This window comes from Chiloscyllium plagiosum, unplaced genomic scaffold (genome assembly GCF_037043375.1).
Source record: "Chiloscyllium plagiosum isolate Xiang-an unplaced genomic scaffold, Cpla_swu_hap1 HiC_scaffold_8, whole genome shotgun sequence".
NCBI lineage: Eukaryota > Metazoa > Chordata > Chondrichthyes > Orectolobiformes > Hemiscylliidae > Chiloscyllium > Chiloscyllium plagiosum.
In genome coordinates, this window is record NW_028270146.1 from 105,060,386 (window position 1) to 105,085,139 (window position 24,754).

At 40.7% G+C, this 24,754-nt stretch overlaps 1 protein-coding gene across 2 annotated transcripts in view; it reads right to left on the minus strand.

Moving 5' to 3' along the window:
- The window catches only part of ttbk2a (tau tubulin kinase 2a), a 306,526-nt gene that overhangs the window by 134,281 nt on the left and 147,491 nt on the right, over positions 1 to 24,754 (minus strand). For both annotated transcript variants that reach the window (XM_043698390.2, XM_043698389.2), the window contains exon 7: positions 8,348 to 8,413. In XM_043698390.2, the coding sequence (XP_043554325.2) occupies positions 8,348 to 8,413 (66 nt within the window). The remainder of the gene's footprint in view (positions 1 to 8,347; positions 8,414 to 24,754) is intronic.

The following is a 24,754-nucleotide window of genomic DNA, read 5'->3' on the forward strand; positions in this document are numbered from 1 at the left end:
GTCCATCCCTGAGCCACATCTCTGTAATTGCCATGGTACCCCAGTCCCATGTTCCTAACCGTGCCCTGAGTTCATCTGCTTTCCCTGTTCAGTCTCTTGCATTGAAGTAAATTCAGTTTAATTTATCAATCCTACCTCGTTCTTTGCTTTGATCCTGCCTGACATGACTGTTTGACTCCCTCTTTTTCCCAACTGTACCATTCACAGATTCATCTTTTTCCTCACTATTTCCCTGGGTCCCACCCCACCACCTTACGAGTTTAAAGCCTCCCAAGCAGCTCTAACAAATCTCCCTGCCAGTATATTAGTCCCCTTCCAATTCAGGTGCAATCTGTTCTTTTTGTACAGGCAATGGTGTTGACAACATACATAGCCTATAATTTTCGTGAATAGACTGGAGATGCCGACTTTGTTGTCTATTGAGCACAAAAAGGACGAGGGGGCACCTTACAGAGGTGTTTGAAAACTTAATTTAGATAGATTAAATACAAAGCATAACTATCTCTAATGACGAAAGGATCAATAACAATTGGCACAAATTTAAAGTGACTGGAAAGCAAATCAAAGCAAACATGAGGTTTTTTTTTAAACACAATGTCAAAATTTGATTTGGTTTTGGAGCACAGTAATTTGGAGAGTGCAGGATATAGTATCCTTGGAAAGTTAATTGGATAAATACTTTTAAAGAGAAGTGCCAGAAGTCTGAACACAGTGGAGCAGCAGAATGAACTGCAATGCTCATAATAAACTAAATGAACTCCTGTACTGTACGAATCTATGATTTGACTGCATAGATGTGAAATGCCTATAAACACCAAGTCACCATTAAGTGATTATATTTTGCAACGGACAGAATGAACTTGACAACAGTAACCTTCCTTATGTAAGCCATCTTACATTTTCCATTGAGTTACAAAATCCCCACAGAAGAGGGAGTGATTAGGGTGGCAGTGGAAACATCATGTTTGCTGAGTAAACTATTGAGAAATCAAATAAAATCAATCCTTAGTTTAATAAGTGAAGTCCAAGAAGCTTCATTTATGGATTTCTGACAGACAAATAAAACATTATAAATGGTTATACATAGCTCTTCTTCTCCCCAAGATAGATGTGAAGCAAATAAAGGAATATTAGGAATGCCTAGGCTGGTAGATGAAATAGATTGTAAATAAAGGTCAACTACAGAATTTATTCTTCAAGTGACAAGTAAATGCAGCTCCTACATATGTTCCAGTCAGAAATGCACTAAGGTCAATACTAGTGTAGTTATATTTTGTACTTCACAAAATCTAAGAAATTTCATTTTACGTTGCTGCATTCCAATCTGCACTATAATAAACAGGAAGCAAGTTTAATGCTTTCCAAATGTTCGATTGATATCTCTCTGGAAGATTCTGCAAATCATCTTAAAAATATCTCATTAGAAAAATCAAGTTTAAAATTATGTGCACACATTTCTGCCAATCAACCAAGCTAATAACTTGTTAAAGAGCTCATTTAAATTCCTGGCCTCTACTATTGGCACAATTCATTTTACACATCAATAAATAATTATTAGCACCAGCAAACAATTGGGACAGTTACAGCCAGAAACAGAAAAAGTTTACCATATCGGCTGCATCCAAAATGAATGGACTTTAAAATACTGAATTACTGAAATAGTGACCATAAAGAATACAGGAAAGAGATAGAATGCTTGGTGATGTGGTGTAAAGACAACTATCTCTCCCTCAATGTCAGCAAAACTAGAAAGAGATGATCATCAACTTTGAAAAACATGGAAAGGGGCATGCCCCTATCCATTTCAATGGAGCCGAGGAGGAGATGGTCAAGAGCATCAAGTTCCTCGGAGTGACTGTCACCAAGAATCTGTCCTGGACCACCCAGGTTGATTTGGCAGTCAAGAAGGCATAACAACACTTCTCCTTCCTCAAGAGACTAAGGAAATTCAGCATGTCCATAAGTACTCTCACTAAATTTTACTGATGCACCATAGAAAGCATTCTACCTGCTTGGTACAGCAACTGCTTTGCTTAGGACCTTAAGGAACCACAAAAAGCTGTTAACACAGACCAGTCCATCATGCAAGCCAACCTTCAATCCATTCACTCCATCTATACTTCTCCATGCCTTGGAAAGGCAATGAATATCAAAAACCGTGGTTATAATCTCTTCCGACGTCTTCCATCAGGCAGAAGATATAAAAGCTTAAAACACATTCCAACAGGTTCAAGACCAGCTTTTTCCCTGCTGTTATTAGATTTTTGAATGGAAATCTAATGTTGATCTTGCTTTTTGTGCACCTTCTTTGCAGCCGTAACTTTGTATTCCTCACTCTGCTCAATCACCCTATGATCTCTGTATGTTATGATCTGCTTGTACTGCATGCAAAACAAAACTGTTTACTGTACTTAGGTACATCTGACAATCATAAATGAAATCAAATCTACCATGAATCAACCGGATAGAACTGTGAAGTAACATTGGAAATTATTAAATCATCTCAGTTTGATAGATTTAATGAAGGTTTTTATGATGCAAGAGAGGAGAATGGTCGACATCGCTTGTCATAACACAATAAGCACATGAGCAAAGTAGAGTTTGAAAAATAATTTCAATGGTCAACACAATGGATATAATCGTAATTGAGCAAATTGGGATTTGATTTCCAAAGATCTTCTCTCCTTTGTCTATGATAATACATAACACTGAATAAGCAATTTGTTTGTCATCCTCTGACTGCACAGCTGTCCTGATGCATTTGTTAAATGAATTATTTTACTGGACATCTGAAACTAATGTTTCTTGAACATAATTACTCATTTTTGAAAGGCCACAAAATGAATTTGCAGTGTTTGAGAAAATTTCATTTCAATTTCATGGAAGCCATTAGACTACTGCCTCATAGTGTAACTAAACATCCAACACCATCGACATCTTAGAAGGGAGCCAAACACCTTCAGAAGCATAAATAATGTCGCATGTTCTAAGTACAGAACACAGGCTGACAGCATGGTGATTACGGGTTCAACTGGAGATTCCTTGAATCCTCACTGTCAATGACAAGGCTCAATGTGGAGTTTGAAGGTAAGAAAAATTTGCAATGCAGTAATGTCTTTCCAAGAAGGAATGCTGTTCTCCTTAACTGACCAGACCTCTGCATAGGCTCCAGTGCCAAGGCAACACAACTAACACTTAATTGTCCTCTGAAGTGGCTGAATAAAACACTCAGTTTTAAATATCAGCCTTGCCAATGAATTAAACCCACATCCCAGAACAAATAAAGCTGGTCAGTAATGAAATGCACTATTCACCATGCACTTGGATCATTGCAGATCCAATACTACTCAAACTCTGCACCTTCCAGAGCACAGTATTTGTCTGGTTAGCAATAATAAATTGCATTCACTTGAATCTTTCGTGTAGAACTCACCCTGAGGTCAGTATCTCAGCAATGCGATTAATTCTTAGCTGGTCCCCGAGACCACGCATTTATACTAAATCACCATAGAAAATTCAAAAGAGAATAAAAGTAAAACAAGAGCTAGGAACCAGAATGGCACATTCTCCCCCCGCTGTTTGATAGTGACCTTAACCCTAACCCTAACCCTAACCCTAAACACTAATAGGACTGCCTTACTAACAGTCCTTTGGGGATTAAGTGTCACCTTCATATTGAGAGTTAAATAGGATAGATTGAGATCAGATTTAACAGTTCAGAGGTGGACATGAGAGCCATCAGCAACAGTAGAACTATATTCCATCACAATTGGTCATGTCATGGCATGACACTCACTTAAGCATGATCATCAAGTCATAAGATCACAGAACATCAAACAGAACAGCACAGGAACAGGTCCTTCAGCCCACCTTTGACCTCCCAAAATGCATTACCTCACACTTACCCAGATTAAACTCCATCTGCCATTTCTTTGGCCAACTTTCCAGCTGAACTATATCTTGCATTCTTTGATATCCTTCCTCACTATCCACACATCCACCAATGCTCATGTCATCTGCAAACATACTAATTAGATCATAGCCACTTTCATCCAAATTAACAGGGGTCAAAGCAGTGATCCTTGCAGATCATTATTCAGAAAAACACCCACCCACAACTACCCTGTCTTCTGTAGCCATGGCAATTTTGTACCCAACTGGCCAACTCACCATGGATCCCTTGTGACTTAATCTTCTGGACCAACCTACCTTGTCAAATCCTTTAGTAAAAGGATATGTAGACAACATCCATTCCTTTCCTTCAATTCTTCGTAACTTTTGAAAAACACCTGCATTAGGCATGCTGACTATCACTAATGAGTACATTCTTCTCCAAATGTAATTAAATCCTGTTTCTATGAATCTTCTCCAATAACTCCCTACCACTAATGCCTATATTACCCCTGTTGCCCTTCTTGAACAAAGCATCAATATTAACTATTGTCCAGTCTTCCGGGATCCACCAATGGCTAAAGAGAATATAAATGTCTCTGTCAAAGCCCCAGCAATCTCCTCTTTTGCCTCCTTCAGCACCCTGCAATGGATCCCATTAAACCTTGAGGTCTTATCTACCTTCATTTCTTTTAAGGTACCCAACAAATCCTCCTTAAATACTGACATGCCTCATTGTATCAACAAATCCTTCTCTAAACTAATCACCCATATCTTTCTCCTTGCTGAATACCAATGGGAAGTACCCATTAAGGACCTCAGCCACTTCCTCTGATTCCACACAGAAACTTTGTCCTTTGGGTCTGAGTTGACCTATCCTTTCCCTAATTACCCTTTTGCTCATAATATACATACAAAACATCTTGGGAATTGCCTTGATCCTAATTCTAGGAGGGTATACAGGCGCAGTAGCAGGGACACTTAAAAATGAGATGTCAGCCTGAAGCTACAACATGGGGAGAACTTGTATGGTAAAAATCAGAGGTTGCAATGATAGACAGATTTAAGCCATTCCACAACTAATACAACTAACAAATTTAAGTTTCAAAATCTTGCTACTCCAGTTACACATGGTAGTGGACAATTCGGTAAATAACAGAGAGAGGTGTCTCCGCAATCGTCCTCATCCGCAATGATGGCAGAGGCCTATGCAGACAAGCAGGCTGAAGCATCTGTATCCACATTCAGCTAGAAGCACTAAGATGATAATCCAGCTACAGTCACAAGCATCACAGATGCCAGTCTTTAGCTAATTCCGTTCACCTCATGTGATATCAATACACAGTTGGATATAGCAAAAGTTAAGGAAAAAATCCTGCAACAACCTACAATAAAATCCTATGCAATCAAAACCAGTTCCAGTCAAGCAACAACACTGGCGTATACCCAATGATGAGGTAGATTTACAGAACACTGACAGGCTGGAAAAGGAGAAGATGTTTCCACTAATAGGAGAGACGAGGACCTGAGGCACAGCCTCAGAGTAAAGGGATGACCTTTAGAACTGAGGTGAGGAGGAATTTCTTCAGTCAATGGGCGGCGAATCTGTGGAACTCATTGCCACAGTATGAGTTTGTCTCGGTTGTCTTGAGTGAATTTAAGACAGATTGATAGGTTCTTGATTAGTATGGGGATTAAACATTACAGAAAGAAGGCAGGAGAATGGGGTTGAGAAACACATCAGCCATGATCAAATGACAGAGCAAACTTCATGAGCCGAATGGCTTAATTCTGCTCCTCTCTCTTATGGTTTGATGGTCTTTCTCATCATGTCCAGTGTGAAAAAAAGCAGGGCAATCCAGTTCAGCCCATTACTGCTTCAATCAATCAATCTTCTCTCATCAAAGTAATGGGGTAAAGCATATGCTCAGAAATAATCTGTTTATCAATAGTCAGATTGCTTTCTGCCAAGACCACGGTAATAGAACCCAAACAGGAGATTTGAATTTCAGAGGAGATGTGAAACTGACTGCATTTGACAGTGTGGTATCAAGGAGTTTAATAAAATTGGAGTAAATAGGAATTGGGGGTGAAAAGTCGCCATTGGTTTGAATATCATTTTAGAACAATGGAAGCTGGGTGTGGTCACTGGAGGCCAAACAATTCAGACCCTGGACATTACTGTGGGACACTCCTTTTGAAGATTCACAAGCCCAACCAACTTCAGTTGCTTCTTCAATAGCTAAACTTCCTTTGTTAGGTCTGAAATGGGGTGTTCGCTGCCAGTTGCAGTATTCAGTACATTTGTAATTCACATACTTGAATGGATCCATACCTAAATGCAGCAAGGCAACATTCAGGCTTGGGTTAATAAATTGCACAGAACCATCCAGTTCCATTTCCAGTTCCAAAGAGGCCTTTTGGTGCATCAGGTCTGCACTACCAAAAATATACCACTTCTTACACTGGTCCCAGTTTCCCACACTAGGCCCACAGCCTTGAATGTTATTAAACTTCAAGTGCTCATCCAAGTACTTCTGAAAGATTGAGGTTTCCTGCCTCAACTACCTTCCCAGGAAGTGCATTCCAGACTCTCTACAACTTTTAAGTGGAAGAGTTTTTCATCAAATTACCTCCAAACTTGCTGCCTTTCACTTTAAATGTATGCCCCTTCGTTACTGATTCTTCAATTAAGGGGAACTCCTTGGGTTTCCTCCCACAATCCAAAGATGAGCAGATTAGTTGATTTGGCTGTGCTAAATTGCTCATAGTGTTCTGGGATGTGTAGGTTAGGTGCATTAGTCAGGGGTAAATGTAAAGTAAGAGGGGAATGGGTCTGGGTGGGTTACTCTTCTAAGGGTTGGTATGGACTTGTTGGGCCAAAGGGCCTGTTTCCACACTGTAGGGATTCTAATGATTTCTATGATATCAGGTTTCCCCTCAATAGTTTTGGCTTGACACCATCCAGAACAAGTGATCTAATTGATTGACATTTTATGCATTCCCTTAGACATCCATTTCCTCCAGCACTTTTTTCAATACCTTCAGCATGCACATTCACATAATATTCTGCAAAGTTAAAAATCACACAACACCAGGTTATAGTCCAACAGGTTTAATTGGAAGCACACTAGCTTTCGGAGCGACCCTCCTTCATCAGGTGAAGACATGGAAGGATGATAAATAAATCTGGCCTCAGAGCATTGGCTATATCCTGACAGCAATTAAAAGAATTGGTCTTCAGTGAGGTGTTCGACATGGTTCCTCATGGTAGGCAGGTTAACAAGGTTAGATCACATGGAATACATGGAGAACTGGCTCAAAAGAGAGAAGACAGATGGTGGTGGAAGCTGGTACAATTAGAAAACATTTAAAAGGCATCCAGGTGGATATGTGAATAGGAAAGGTTTAGAGGGATAGGGACCAAGTGCTGGCAAACAGGACTAGATTAATTTAGGGTATCTAGTTGGCATGGATTTGGAAAATGGACTGTTTCCGCGCTGCACATCTCTATGACTCCATTGCCATTTATCGAATGTCCTCTATGTGTCCAGTTCCCAATGCAAATGTTGAAACAGAAAATAAACGTCAGTTGAGATGGTGCAACATTTAAAAGTGCAGTAAGCAAACATAGACACGAGAATCATTTTCCACATGAACTATTACCATACATACAGAAATAAAAGTCAAATCTTAAAAAAAAGGTAAAAAGCAGACTTTTACATGGATAATTTGACAGGTTGGCAAACATGCTTGAATTGAACCAAAGTAAAATACAAGGAAGGTTATCACAGGTTAATAAATTTAAAAAACCCACACATTTAGTTCATATTAATTATTAAACGCCTGTTTTTATAACGACAATTTATTTATATCAATTTTCAAACAGTTATTGATTTTATAACATTATGAACTGCAGGTATGTACAATGAAACAAAATCATTATCATCTTCAGGATTACACTTAGGTTTTGTAATGTTTGAGCTTTAATCTTTGCAAAAACAGACTTAACCTTTACATGAGGGATTTGGAATATCATGTTTTAGGTCAAAAAAACTAGAATTCACTTCTACATATGCCCCATAGATGAGAATTGATGGAATTTTATGGATATCGTTTTTATCAGTCAAAATTAATTTCTGCTCATGGCTCTGCCAACTTTTGCCAAACAATCTACAGGCAGCAAACAGTGATTTGTTGGCTCATGAAAGGGAGAAGGGCATTCTGCTTCCAGAATCGAACAGGAAAAAAATACCTGTATCCAAGGTTTTGGCATTCTACTTGCATTTTCATCAAGTAATTAACATTACAATGCATCTTTTTTTTTAGCATAGATGATATTGAAGGGAAAGCTGGTACTGATTTTAGTAATACCATAATAATTAAAGGGAAAAGGGAATTACAAGTTAAAAATGTCTGTACTTCATTAACCTTCCAACAAGACAGTTTTACTTACCCGGTTTTTGTGTGCATTGATTGATGCATAACGCACTGTGCCTCTGAACCCTGCTACTACTCGAGGCTGAAAAAAATTAAGAAAAATAGAATATATGATTTTTAATATTTTTGATGAAATTTACTAAGTGACATAATTGAAACAAACATGTACATTCAAACTCTGAAGCACAGTTAATCCATCAATGCACTACAGCAGTTATTTTGCAACAAGGACAAAAAAAATCTTTCAAAGCCCATAAATATTGTATGAGTTCATATATATGAGTTATAAACAAATGAATTAACCTATACATATGCAAATTGTTTTCTTCCTGGTGTGAGTTGTTTAAGCAGTAAATACAGTTTGCTGCAATTATAACTTTACAAACCAGGTATGGACAGAAGTCTCTTGCAGAATGTTCCAATGCCAGGCAAACCTGAACTGTCCCATAAATTTCAATCTTTTTTAAATGGTCGCTCAGATTCTCCATGATGAACTATTTGCAACGATATTAGCCAAGATCTGTTTCAAATTTCTCGAGTAGATGGAGACCAAAGCTTGGTCAAAGGAACAGATTTTAAGGAGTTCCTTTGGAGAAAGAAAAGGTGGAATGAGGGTTTTATGGATGGAATTCTAGTGCAAAGACCTTTGATAACTGAAGGCACATCTACAAATGATGGAGTGATTACAGCTGAGGATGCTCAGGAGGTCTGAAACAGACCAGGGCAGATAGCTGTGTGGGTTGTAAGGTTGGTAGAAGTTGCAGCAATAGAGAGGAGACTTACTTGTAAACATTGATCAAAATTCAAAACTTAAAACACTGTTTCAGACAGCCAATGAGCACAAGGATGACAGGTTAACAGAACATGACTTAACTTAGGATACAAACAGGGGAAACAAAAATTGAACTGCATATATTTAATTTGGCTAATTCTTAACATTTATTGCAAATAGCCAACATGTCACATTATCATGAAGTATGAAAACCAAATATTTCAATAGCAGGATAGGCACATTCACAAATACAGTGCAGTAAAAGTGGATAAATCAGAATTTAAGTAGTTAGGATTTTGGATACTTGAATAATTGGGGCTCATTCTGGGATATGTGGGATCTCTACAAATAGGATAGCTTACACCGGAACCAGAGTACCACCAATATCCTCAGGGGCAACTTTGCTATTGCTCTTCGGGAGGGTTAAAACTAATTCAGCAGGGGGATGGGAACTTAAATTTTAGTTCCAATGTCTAGGAGATTGAGAGCAGTGAGGGCAGAAATGAGCTTTCAAGGTGGCAAGAGTGCAGCAGCAAGCAGGAAAGTGGTTTGAAGTGTGTCAACTTCAACGCCAGGAACATCCGGAATAAGGTGGATGAACTTACAGCATGGGTTGGTACCTGGGACTTCAACGTTGTGGCCATTTCAGAGACATGGATAGAGCAGGGACAAGAATAGTTGCAGCAGATTCCGGGATTTAGATGTTTCAGTAAGAACAGAGAAAATGGCAAAAGAGGGGAACATGGGCATTGTTAGTCAAGGACAGTACTAACGTGGCAGAAAGGACGTTTGAGGACTTGTCTATTGAGATAGTATGAGCTGAGGTTAGAAACAGGAAAGGAGGTCACCCTGTTGGGAGTTTTCTGTAGGCTTCTGAATAGTTCCAGAGATGTAGAGGAAAGTATATCATAATTCTGGATAGGAGCAAGAGTAACAAAGTAGTAGTTATGGGGGACTTCAATATTCCACATATTGACTGGAAATATTAGAGTACTTTAGATGGGTCAATTTTTGTCCAATATATGCGGGAGGGTTTCCTGTCACAGTACGTAGACAAACCAACAAGGGGCAAGGCCACATTGGATTTGGTGCTGGGTAATGAACCTATCCAACTGTTAGATTCTGAGGTAGGTGAGCACCTTGGTGACAGTGACCACAATTCAGTTATGTTTACTTTAGCGATGGGAGGGGATAGGTATATACTGCAGGGAATAGTTATTGCTGGGAGACAAGCAATTATGATCAGATTAGGCAAGATTTAGGATGCATACGATGGGAAAGGAAATTGCAGGGTTGAACACAATTGAAATGTGGGGTTTATTCTATCAGATTACAACAGGATCTTGACCAGATGGGCTAATGGGCTGAGAGGTGGCAGATGGAGTTTAATTCAGATAAATGCGAGGTGCAGCATTTTGGGAAAGCAAATCTTAGCAAAACTTATACACTTAATGGTAAGCTCCTTGGGAGTGTTGCTGAACAAAGAGACCTTGGAGTACAAGTTCATAGCTCCTTGAAAGTGAAATTGCAGGTAGATAGGATAGTGAAGGTGGCGTTTGGTATGCTTTCCTTTATTGGTGAGAGTATTGAGTACAGGAGTTGGGACGTCATGTTGCGGCTGTACAGGACATTGGTTAGGCCACTGTTGGAATATTGTGTGCAATTCTGGTGTCCTTCCTATCAGAAAGATGTTGTGAAACTTGAAAAGGTTCAGAAAAGATTTACAAGGATGTTGCCAGGGTTGGAGGATTTGAGCTATAGGGAGAGGCTGAACAGGCTGGGGCTGTTTTCCCTGGAGTGTCAGAGGCTGAGGAGTGACCTTATACAGGTTTACAAAATTATGAGGGGCATTGATAGGGTAAACAGGCAAAGTCTTTTCCCTGGGGTTGAGGAGTCCAGAACTAAAGGGCATAGATTTAGGGTGAGAGGGGAAAGATATAAAAGAGATCTACAGGGCAACTTTTTCATGCAGAGGGTGGTACATGTATGGAATGAGCTACCAGAGGATGTGGTGGAGATTGGTACAATTGCAACATTTAAGAGGCATTTGGATGGGTATATGAATAGGAAGGGTTTGGAGGGATACAGGCCGGGTGCTGGCAGGTGGGACTAGATTGGGTTGGGATATCTGGTCAGCATGGACCGGTTGGACTGAAGGGTCTGTTTCCATGCTGTACATCTCTATGACTCTATTCAAGGAACAGCTACCGCGGGTCCTTGATAAGTATATACCTGTCAGGCAGGGAGGAAATAGTCGAGCGAGGGAGCCATAGTTTACTAAAATTTTAAAGCTCTTGTTAAGAGGACGAAAAGGCTTGTGTTAGGATGAGACGCGAAGACGCAATTAGGGCACTTGAGAGTCACAGTTAGCCAGGAAAGACCTAAAGAGAGAGCTAAGAGGAGCCAGGAGGGGACATGAAAAGTCGTTGGCAGACAGGATCGAGAAAAACCCTAAAGCTTTCTATGTGTATATCAAGAATAAAAGAATAACGAGAGTAAGATTAGGGCCGATCACGGATAGTCATGGGAAGTTGTGCGTGGGGTCCGAAGAGATAGGGGAAGTGCTAAATTAATATTTTTCGTCAATATTCATACTGGAAAAAGACAGTTTTTTCAAGTGGAATACTAAAATCCAGACTATCAGACTAGATGGGACTGAAGGTCATAAGAAGGTTGTGAGAGTAATTTAGATTAGATTACTTACAGTGTGGAAACAGGCCCTTCGGCCCAACAAGTCCACACCGACCCGCCGAAGCGCACCCAGCCAGACCCATTCCCCTACATTTTACCCCTGCACCTAACACTACAGGCAATTTAGCGTGGCCAATTCACCTAACCTGCACATTTTTTTTTTGGAGTGTGGGAGGAAACCGGAGCACCCGGAGGAAACCCACGCAGACACGGGGAGAATGTGCAAACTCCACACAGTCGGTCGCCTGAGGCGGGAATTGAACCCGGGTCTCTGGCGCTGTGAGGCAGCAGTGCTAACCACTGTGCCACCGTGCCACCCACTATTTTTAATTCTGGAAAATGTGAAAATACCCAAGTCGCCTAGGCTGGATGGGAATTATCCTAGGATTCTCTGGGAAGCCAGGGAGGAGACTGCCAAGCCTTTGGCTTCAACCTTTATGTCGTCACTGTGTATAGGAATAGTGCCAGAAGACTGGAGGATAGCAAATGTTGTCCCCTTGTTCAAGGAGGGGAGTGGAGACAACCCTGGTAATTATAGACCAGTGAGCCTTACTTAAGTTCTGAGTAAAGTGTTGGAAAAGATTTAAGAGATAGGAATTATAGTAATCTGGAGAAGACGAAGTTGATTAAGGATAGTCAACGCAGTTTTGTGAAGGGTAGGTCACACCTCACAAATCTAATTGAGTTCTTTGAGAAGGTGACCAAACAGATGGATGAGGCTAAAGCGGTTGATGTGGTATATGGATTTCAGTAAAGCACTTGATAAGGTTAAGGTTCCCCACGGTAGGCTAATGCACAAAATATGGAGGCATGGGATTGAGGGTGATTTAGTGGTTTGGATCAGAAATTGGCCAGCTGAAAGAAGACAGAGGGCGATGGTTGATGGGAAATGTTCATCTAGAATTCAGTTACTAGTGGTGTACTGCAAGGATCTGTTTTGGGGCCACTGCTGTTTGTCATTTTTATAAATGACCTGGATGAGGGCATAGAAGGAAGGGTTAGTAAATTCGCGGATGACACTAAGGTCGGTGGAGTTGCAGATAGTGCCAAAGGATGTTCCAGGTTACAGAGGGACATAGTTAAGCTGCAGAGCTGGGCTGAGGTGTGGCAAAGGGAGGTTAATGTGGAAAAGTATGAGGTGATTCACTTTGGAAGGAGCAACAGGAATAAAGAGTACTGGGCTAATAGTAAGATTCTTGGTAGTGTAGATGAGCAGAGAGATCTCAGTGTCCATGTACATAGATCCCTGTTTGATAGTGTTGTTAAGAAGGCATACGATGTGTTAGCTTTTATTGGTAAAGGAATTGAGTTTTGGTGCCACGAGGTCATGCTGCAGCTGTACTAAACTCTGGCGCTGCCGCACTTGAAGCATTGTGTACAGTTCTAGTCGCCACACTATAGGAAGGACATGGAAGCTTTGGAAAAGGGTGCAGAGGAAATTTACTCGGATGTTGCTTGGTAGGGAGGGAAGGTCTTATGATGAAAAGCTGAAGGAGTTGAGGCTGTTTTCATTGGAAAGAAGGAGGTTGAGACATCAGATAATCAGAGGGTTAGAGCGGGTGGACAGTGAGACCCTTTTTCCTCGGATGGTGAGGGCTAGCACGAGGGGACATAGCTTTAAACTGAGGGATGATAGACATAGGACAGATGACTGAGGTAGTTTCTTTACTCAGTAGTAGGTGCATAGAATACACTGCCTGCTACAGTAGTAAACTCACCAACTTCAAGGACATTTAAATGGTCATTGGATAAACATATGGATGAGAATGGAATAGTGTAGGTTAGATAGGCTTCAGATTGGTTCCACAGGTCAGCGTAACATCGAAGGCCGAACGGCCTGTACCACGCTGTAATGTTCTATGTTCTATTAGAAAGGACGTGATCAGATATTGTAAAATATGCCTTAGTGAAAATTACCATATTTTCAATGCTGAGTTAACGTTTCTGGTGTGTTCTGGACAATGGATAAGGGCACACAAGAGAAAAAAAGACCTAAATAGAACACTTTTAAAAGTGACTCAGCATTTTTATTGGGGTGAAAAAAATCACTCATTAGCAAAAAGTGAAACAAAAATGAATGACAAATGTTTACAATGACTTCAGTCATAACATTTACAAACTCAAGAGCTAGTGAATATGGCCAGGGTAGGAAAATTGGTAAAAGACAAGCCTAAGGCTCTTTACCTGAATGCACTCAGAATTCGCAACAAATGGATAAATTGATAGCACATTAAAAATATATGATAGGATAGCCAGTGTAAAGACGTATTTGTAAAGTGACCCCCACTAGTAGGTGAACATGCAAGGCTTTCAACGTTTAGAAAGAAGGGGGGAGATAAGGTGGAGGAGAGCATCTCAGTAATCAGGAGTAAAGTCAGTATAGTCACGAGATTATAATCATTGTTAATAAGATCAACATTGATGCTCGGTGTAGTGATTGGAACAAGGTTGGCCAGCTATGCCTCATTGAACAGGAGTTCCCAAATTGGACTGTTAACCTGAGCCAAACAGGGAATCCAGGCTGACAGACATAAACAGAGTCTCAGGGACTCTTCTCACTCTAGGGACTGGCTCTGAGCAAGTTGGTCAGAGTCCATGTACTGTCCATGTGAGTGAGTAAAGGGTGACCTAATGACTGGATACTGGCCTCCATGTGGTTATTTCAGTGGAATGAGAGAAAACAATACACTCCTGAAGAAAGTTCATTTGCAACTGTTCTTTGTGTTGGGGTAAGCATTTCTGGCATGATGCTGTTATTTGGGAGGCTGGACTGGTTCGATCCTGGACCCAGTATGTGGGAGGAATGTATTAATTTTTCTGTGCAAATTACATTGGGGGCCAATGAAAAGCAACAAGTAATTCTTCTGATTGGTTGCGGACCCACAGCATTTTCAGTTATTAGGAGCTTAACATTCCTAGAGGCACTAGAAGCTAAAACCTTTCAAGAATTGATGGATTTAGTGAAGCAATATTATGACCCCCAAGATTTCTTTTAATTCTGAGATGATACCTGTTTTATTCAGCAGCTCAAGAACCAGGGGAATCAGTTTTGGGTGCTTTGACAAGGTTAAGATGACTGGCAGAGGCATGTGATTTTGGGTTAACCCTGAATAAGATGCTGAGAGATCGTGTGGAGTTAATAACATAACCACACAAAAGCACCTACTAGCTGAAGCCCAACTGGACATCAAACAGACACTACAGCTGGCTTTGCCGTTAGGCAATGCAGCAAGTGGAGCACGTGTGCTGCAGGGTAATCTGATGGTAGTGGATACACTCACCTGGCTTACTGAGCTTGGGAACACACAAGTGTAGGCAAGCGCATCGCCTCATGCAGGACATATACTGATCAGAAGTCACAACACCATGTTGTAATCCAATAGGTTTATCTGAAATCACAAGTTTTCATAGCGCTGCTCCTTCACCTGTTAAAGGAGCAGTGCTCTGAAAGCTTGTGATTTCAAATGAACCTGTTGGATTATAACCTGATGATGTGTGACTTCTGGCCTCATCACCTCAGTCCAAAACCGGCCCCTCCACATCAGAACATATCCTGAGCAGAGAGATCCCACGTCAACTCAGAGTAACACCCCAAAATAATGCCAAGCCTCAGTCAAATGGCTAAAAAGTTCTTCAGAATACGGGCAGCAAGTCACGTAGCTGCTGCCGGTATGGACAAGAGATAGCAATGGTGCCCTAGGAGACCTGACTTGAGTATCCAGGTGAGTGCACACACTGGAAAGTCCACCTTGAGGTTTGGAATGCTTAAATTGCTTAGCAACATCCAAATCTAAATCAAATCAAATCAAAATAAACGTCTAATTAAATGGTCACCCAGCCTAATAGAGGTTGACATCAGTGCAGCTGTATCAATGATTGCAGAACCAGTCCTTTAATAAGATTTGCTCTGGACTCCAATCTTCCAAGTTTCTGCAAACCTCAGCCAGACCGAGAATATGTACCAGCGAACCACTACAAATTAAGGATATGACTTCAGTTCCTGTGTCCAATGAGAAGCAGCTGGTGCAGTTACCACTGATTGTGGTAAAAGGCTCCAGCCGAAGCTTGATGGGGCAAATTTAGTCAAGAAAGATTCAACTTGATTGGCTCAACATTTTTTGATTGTAAAATGATTACCAGAGTAAAGTCCTAATTGAATACACAGAAGGTTTTCAACAAGGTCGAAGGACTGTCAAAGGAGTCAAGGCCATCTGATATGCTGACCCGAAAGCAATTCTGCAAGGCCATTTGCCTTGTGTGTATGAGTAGAATCAGAAATCAGGAGGCTGGAAAGCAAAAGGAATCATCCAAACCAGTGTAGTTTACAAAATGGGTAGCACTGGACATACCAATTGCAAAAACTGATAGGTCAGTTTGCCTTTATGGGTGGATTTTAAGCAAACAATAAACCACTTTTCGCAGCTAGATGAACACCCAATCCCTCACACCAGGAGACGCATTCGAAAAACTAGTTTATTGTAAAAGTACTGATTACGGTACAAGATGTAGAAATTGACAATGGTATCAGGAGGAGATTTTGAACAAGTATTTTGTTTTCACAAGTAGAAGATATAAAAAGCATCTTAAGAATAGTAGAAAACCAGTATTTAAAATAGAGAGAGCAACTTAAAGCAATCACAACATCTAGGAAAACTAACGGGTGACAAGTCTCTTAGGCCAAGTGTTCTGCTTCATAGACTCTCAAAGGAAGTGGGTGTAAAGATAACTGATCCATTAATTGCAATCTTTAAACATTTCCTGGAAATGCCCCAGTGGTTTGGAAAGCTGCAAATGTAACACTTTTTTATTAAATAAAAACAGACAAAAGGCCAAAACAAATTCAGTTAAGCCTGGCATCTATCATTGGGAAAATATTAACATCCAGAGGTGCTACCAGGAGTTTAATATAATCATAAAGCAATCAGGTAGGTCAACATAGTTTTGTGTAAGTAACAGAGTTCTTGTCAAATTTACTGCAGCTCTTTGAAAATGTAACAGGGTGGATAACAGGAAACCAGGCATAGAGTACTTTGGTACCCATAAAGCATTCTAGCAAATGCCACAAAGGTTATTGCAAAAGCTAAAAGCTGAAACTATTGGGAGATGACACATCAGCAAGGATACGTGATTAGCCAACTGTATGACAGAAAGCCGCAGGGATCAGTCTTAAAATTTTAATTATTTATGATCTACATTCATAACATGGATAAAGAAAGAAAATACTTGCATTTGAAGTAGTCAGAGAAGGCTTTGTGGTTTGCTTCATATTTGAGCAGGACCGGCATATAATCATTGGGGTTAAGAATGAAAGCTGATCTACTTGAAATACAAGATACTGAAAGGTTTGACAGGGTTGAGATGGTGAGGATGTTTCCTCTTGAGGGAATCTAGAACCAGGGCACAGAATAAAATAAGGGGTAGCTCATAGAAGATGGAAATAAGGAGGAAATTCTTCTCAGAAGGCTGATACTCTTTAGAATGCTCTTTGCCAAAAAGAAGTGGAGATTTGGTCATTGAATACATATTCAAGGCTCAACTGATTGACAAGGAAGTCAGTGGTTATGGCGACAGGCAGTAAAGTGGAGTTAAATACATAAGCATATCAGTTGTGATTTTTTTTGAATGGCAGAACAAACACAATGGACTAAATATTTTAGTCCTGCAAAGAAGATTGATGAGGGCAGAGCAGTAGATGTGATCTATATGGACTTCAGTAAGGCATTCGACAAGGTTCCCCATGGGAGACTGATTAGCAAGGTTAGATGTCATGGAATAAAGGGAGAACTTTGGGCAGCATGGTGGCACAGTGGTTAGCACTGCTGCCTCACAGCGCCAGAGATCCGGGTTCAATTCCCACCTCAGGCGACTCTCTGTGTGGAGTTTGCACATTCTCCCCGGGTCTGCATGGGTTTCCTCCGGGTGCTCCGGTTTCCTCCCACAGTCCAAAAATGTGCAGGTTAGGTGAATTGGCCATGCTAAATTGCCTGTAGTGTTAGGTGCACGGGTAAATGTAGGGGAATGGGTCTGGGTGGGTGCGCTTCGGCGGGTCGGTGTGGACTTGTTGGGCCGAAGGGCCTGTTTCCACACTGTAAGTAATCTAATCTAACTAGCCATTTGGATAAAGAACTAGCTCAAAGGTAGAAGACAGAGGGTGATGGTGGAGGGTTGTTTTTCAGACTGGATGCCTGTGACCAGTGGAGTGCCACAAGGATTGGTGCTGGGTCCTCTACTTTTTGTCATTTATACAAATTATTTGGATGCGAGCATAAGAGGTACAGTTAGTAAGTTTGCAGACGACACCAAAATTGGAGGTGTAGTCGACAGCAAAGAGGGTTACCTCAGATGACAACAGGATCTGGACCAGATGGGCCAATGGGCTGAGAAGTGGCAGATGGAATTTAATTCAGATAAATGCGAGATGTTGCATTTTGGGAAAGCAAATCTTAGCAGGACTTATACACTTAACAGAGACCTTGGATTGCAGGTTCATAGCTCCTTGAAAGTGGAGTTGCGGCATTTGGTATGCTTTCCTTTATTGGTCAGCGTATTGAGTACAGGAGTTGGGAGGTCATGTTTTTTAGATTAGATTACATTACATTACAGTGTGGAAACAGGCCCTTCGGCCCAACAAGTCCACACCGACCCGCCGAAGCACAACCCACCCATACTCCTACATTTATACCTTACCTAACACTACGGGCAATTTAGCATGGCCAATTCACCTGACCTGCACATCTTTGGACTGTTGCGGCTGTACAGGACATTGGTTCGGCCACTGTTGGAATATTGCGTTCAATTCTGGTCTTCTTCCTATCAGAAAGATGTTGTGAAACTTGAAAGAGTTCAGAAAAGATTTACAAGGATGTTGCCAGGGTAGGAGGATTTGAGCTATAGGGAGAGGCTGAGCAGGCTGGGGCTGTTTTCCCTGGAGCGTCGGAGGCTGAGGGGTGACCTTATACAGGTTTACAAAATTATGAGGGGCATGGATAGGGTAAATAGGCAAAGTCTTTTCCCTGGGGTGGGGGAGTCCAGAACTAGAGGGCATAGGTTTAGGGTGAGAGGGGAAAGATATAAAAGAGACCTACAGGGCAACTTTTTCATGCAGAGTACGTGTATGGAATGAGTTGTCAGAGGATGTGGTGGAGACTGGTACAATTGCGACATTTAAGAGGCATTTCGATGGGTATATGAATAGGAAGGGTTTGGAGGGATATGGGCTGTGTACTGGCAGGTGGGACTAGATTGGATTGGGATATCTGGTCGGCATAGACGGGTTGGGCCGAAGGGTCTGTTTCCATGCTGTACATCTCTATGACTCTATGCTCCTATTTCTTATGATCATAGTAAGGGGGAACACTCTTCTGCAACTGGATGTCCTAATATCCAACTGAGAATGATAAAGACACCTGACTACTGACGATGTCCGAGTTCCACAGTTTGAATAACGGTGCTGAAATAGATTCTTGCAATTTTTCCAGATTGTCTTGGGATTTGAAATAGCAGGAAAGTGCAACTTATGTGATTTAACTGATTGATTCAACTGCAAATATATAAAATTTTGTGAAGTTACCTTTACTCTGTTCCATCTAATTGGAATTAGTTCAGCTTTCAGATTCCAATGGGAAAATGTTTAAATAATGCGAAGCTGTCAACATTTTAAATTAGAAAAAAAATTTACAAGAGTTCAACTAACTAACCAGATATTCAGCAAATGGTCTTGTCAAAGCAGAAGAGCTAAGCCTCATATTGCATTAATTATGAGTATGTATTCTGTTTCCTGCTATCTACACTCAATTGCACAGGTCATTTTTGCTCACTTGCTTGACGGCCATTTTTATCACATGGGATACACATTATTAGTGACATGAATTTAGTCTTCAATGTTCATTATAAAGAGCAGGATAAAAGTGGAGCCTGAATTATAGACAAAGTTGCACAAAGAATTACTACTGGTCAAAAAAATGAAGTACAACAGAACCTTTAATGAAAGCGACTCACAATACAGTTGAGATAAATTATATTCTGCAAAGTTATGGCTAATGATTCAAACAGCTGAACTACTGGAGTATTTCCTTCATGTTGCAAAATGAAGTTTTCTTGGATCTGAAGAAACACTAGGTAGACTACTGGGAGAAAGCAATCCAATTAACTGACACCATCACCACTTCCAGGAAGTATCAAAACAACATGACCACAACAAATGACTACTGCAGGACACCCTGACTGGAGTACATAATAAGACAATGACTGCAGGATTTGACAATGTGGTATTTTTGCTGCATAAAATGCATTACTTAAAAATATTTCCAAGAATACTTCTAGAACAGTGAAACATTCACTTAAGTGACAGATCTACAATGGGAAGTGCAAATAATCGCTACATACTGTTGCTGAAAGAAACAGAAACAGCATAATAGTAAAGTGATTTTAAGAAAGAACAGATAACTAGATAAACAATCTTGAATTAAATGGATCCATTTCTGCAAAGTTATACATAGCTAGAATGAGACTTTGGTATAATCATAGGATTCTACTTTTCTACGATATCACAGGGAAATGTACAATAAATAAACACCTGATATCCTAGGTTAGGATAAACTTTGAAAGATTCCTTTATGGAAAGAAAAGCACATGTACACTGAAAAGCTGTTTGCTCTTGCTCACATCAAGGTCACATTAACCCAATTTATCTGTAAAGATTGGGCACTTTTTCTGCCACAGCACTATTTAAAACTAGAGGAGAGAAACTGGAAGTGATCCAAGGAGCAGAAAAGTTCCAATTGATTAGCTGGCTAGAAGACAGAAGCAACAATTAATCTTGAAGGGGTTGATGATTTCAACAGATTGCCCTACTCTCCCAGGTTGGCTCAAATATTCTCCTATCCATTAGCTAGCACATCACGTGTCCCCTCCAGATGTGGTGTAAAATTCCAAGCAGTGGAATGTGGTGAAACGGTTAAAAATTATGTCCCAATACATGTGTGAATCTAACCGGAATGGAGGTGTTGCTTAGTCCCGTGTGAATCTTCTTATCTGTATGTAACCAGAATGGAATGTGTTTTTTAGCCTTGCTCTGCTGTTCACATGAATGTTTATATCTGGAAAAGAGTATATCAGCTGGAAAAGTCTCCAGTTCGGTGAGTCTGCTCCGGGGTTACGTTTAACCGCCGAGCGTGGGTTGTTGGCAACCGCTCTACGAGAACTGACGGCTCCCAGTTTTGGTAACATGTAGAGTGAGTATAAGCCAGACCCGTTGTGGCGACGCTGCGGGGAATAAAATGCCCATATTCTAGCAGACTCGCCTCTTGGTCGTTTGTTCTGTGTCAGACTACTCTCCTACGAACCTGACCTTGAGAATTTTTTTTAAAACACCAGATTAAAACAAAAGAATATTTGTGGCTTAGTTATGCATTTTCATTACTAGAGGATATAATCACTTTATGGAACTCACGTTAGATTTCAGAATGCTAACACAACACTTAAAACCTGGAAGCATGAGAGCACTGGGAACAAAAGAATACCAACAGGATATTGTTATAAGTGAGGGAGGGAGTGCTGGAGCGTGGTAGCAGCATTTTAGTTGAACTGAAGTTCAGAGGCTGACAATTAGGGGTCTGCTGCAGACAGAGAGATCATTGAAGTAGGTGACAAACTTTATGAATGATTTGTGAGAATATAGGAGGTATAGTTATTAAGTTTGCCAATGACACCAAAATTGGTGGTATAGTGGACAATGAAGACGGCTATTGAAGAATACAATCGGACCTTGATCAACTGGGCCAGTAGGCCGAGGAATGTAGTTGGAGTTTACTTCAGATTAGGTGCTGCATTTTGGTAAGGCAAACCAGACAAGGACTTGTATACTTAATGGTAAGACCCTGGGGAGCACAATTGGACAAAGAGGCCCAAGGGTACAGTTATATTGTTCCTTGAAAATGGCACCACAGATAAACAGGATAGTGAAGGAAGAGTTTGGCACACTTGCCTTCATTGGTCAGAGAATTAAGTTGAGGGTTTGGACATCATGTCACGGTTGTAAAAGACAATGGTAGGGCTACACATTTGGAGTATGGCATACAATTCTGGTCACCCTGCTATTTTTAAATTGGAAGGGATGCAAAAAAAAGATTTAGAAGATGTTACCAAGACTGGAGGATTTGAGTTATGTGTAAAGGCTGGATAGGCTGGGACAATTTTTCTCTGGAGTCTAGGAGGTGGAGGGGCAACCTTAAAAGAGGTTTATAAAATCATGAGGGGCATAGGTCTTTTCCCCTAGGGCAGGAGAGTCCAAAACTAGAGGGCATAGGTTTAAGGTGGGGGGCAGGAATTAAAAGGGACCAGAGGGGCAAGTATAATTACAACATTTAAAAGAAATTTAGAAAGGTACAAGAATAGGAAAGATTTAGAGGAATAAGGGCCAAATACTAGTTCAGTTTAGGAAAGTTGGTCAACACGAATGAATTGGGCTGAAGGGTCTGCTTCTGAGCTGAATGACTTTTTTAGACACGGATGAGAGTTTCAGTTAGACTGACCCAAGGGTTAAGTTATCTAGATTGTATCCACAAAGAGCATTGCGTACAGACCCTCAATGTTTAAGAGGAAGAAACATTGTGCGTTGGTGGAACCAATCTCTCCTAATGCAATGCTGCAACTTCAAGTGTAAAGATAAATGCACTTTGTTAACTCAGTTGCCTGGGCAGCCAGTTTGCAATGCAGAGAGAGATGCCAACAGCGTGGGTTCAATTCCTGCACTGGCTGAGCTTACAATGAAGGAGTGATCTTCTCAACATTGAAGACTGTAAGGATTGCAGATGGTGGAAGTCAGAATCAAGAGATGTGACGCTGGAAAGGTCAGACAGTATCAGAGGAGCGGGAAAATCAATGTTTCCTGCTCTTCAGATACGGTCTGACTTGCTGTGCTTTTCCAGCTTCACTTCTGTTGACCCTTGACTTTCTCAAACTCTCCCCTCACCCGAAGCAAAATGGCCCTCAGGTTAAACCCATACCAGTTGTTTCTCTCATGAGACAGCAGATCTATGGTCTGGTAAGATATAGCGACTTTACTTTTACAGTAAAATTAAACTCAGTTCGTAAAAACTAAATGGGCTTCTGGCATTTATTTGCCAGCTTTTCAAAGTACAATAAAAATAGTCAAAGGTCAGCATTTGAGTATTGAATTCGCCAGATGCATATGTGAACTAATATTTAATGCTAAAGACCTATTCTGCAGTAACGCTGCTCCAGAATGAATACTTTTGTGACCTTTCTATTTTGGGGTGACACGATGGCTCAGTGGTTAGCACTGCTGCCTCACAGCATCAGGGACCCGGGTTCGATTCCAGCCTCGGACAGACTGTCTGTGTGGAGTTTGCCCGTTCTCCCTGTGTCTGCGCGGGTTTCCTCCGGGTACTCTGGTTTCTTCCCACAGTCCAAAGATATGTAGGTTAGGTGAATGGTCATACTAAATTGCTTGTAGAGTTATGTGCATTAGTTAGGGGGAAATAGGTCTGGGTGGGTTACTCTTCGGAGGGTTGGTGTGACTAGTTAGGCCGAAGGGCCTGTTTTCTCACTGTAGGGAATCTAATCAAATCTAATCTAAAAATGGATATCAGAAGAAGAGGAGCAATTATGAGAAATCAAAGAATTTGCTCAACATAATGTTTGAATTCAGACTCAAATTATTTTTATAGAAGTATAATCATAGCTTTCTATTAGACTTCAGGTTTCAGTTTCAATAGAAAATCTCCATTAACTTCAAATATCAACTTCCAAAAGACTACAAAAGATTTTACTTCCAAGAGTACAGGGAAAAAACACACACGCCACAGCAGCACAATCATGGTTCTAATGAGCAAGATGAGCAAAAGATTAAAAAATAATGAATAAATAGTTTTCTTTAACTCAGTGTAACCAAAGGATGTTATTATCTGGATTGGATCTAGATTTTGCCATAAATATAGTTCCTCCTGACTTAATACTGTTATTCGGCCCTGCGAGTCCACACTGACCTGCTGAAGAGCATACCATCCAGACCCGCCTCCCAAACCTATCCCTATAACTCTGTATTTCCCATAGCTAATCCACCTCGCTGGCACATCCCTGGACACTATGGGAAATTTAGTATGACCAATCCGCCTAATCTTTGATCTGTGGGAGGAAATCAAAGCATAGGGAGAACGTGCAAACTCCACAAAGATAGTCATCCAAGGCTGGAATTGAAGCCAGGTTCCTGGCACTGTGAGGTGGCAGTACTAATCATTGAGCCACATGCCACACTCTGAAATAATCTGCTAAATATGCAGTATGATCATTTGAAGGGACTATGACACATTCTTGAATAAAGAAAGCACTTCCAGTTAAAAATAAATCACTGTGGCGCTGTGATACTGTTGAACAATCTTTATAGCCGTATGAAGGCCAACAGGAATTTTCTATAGCTTTTCTTAAATTCAATGCATATTTTGTCATTAGCCAGGATTACAGACAGTATTTTTCATGGATGTAGGGGGAACTGGTGCACAAAGTTGCAGTATGGTTTGAATGAAGCAGTTTCAATGATGCATTATCGCCCCTTCATCAAATCAGAGACAAAACAGGAAAGAATTAAGCTATTCTGCTCTTCAGATCTATTCAAGCTTTTTGTAAATCAATCTATTCAGTTTCTTTCCCCATTATACCTCTGCATATTTATTTCCCTTAAGTGCCTATTTGATTTCCTTTGGAAATCACAAATGACCTCCACTGCTAGCACTCCAGTAAGCAGCAAAGTGTAGGTCATTACACTCACTGGATAAAAAGGTTTTTCCTCACATCCATAGCCCAAACCCTTACATCTGTGTCCCTTGGATCTGCCACCATGCAATTTCATAACAAGTTGCGCACCTCTTAGCAAGTTTCTCTTAAATCTCCTTTCCTCCAAGGAAAACAAAGCCAGCTCTCAAAAACTTTGCAGCAAACATC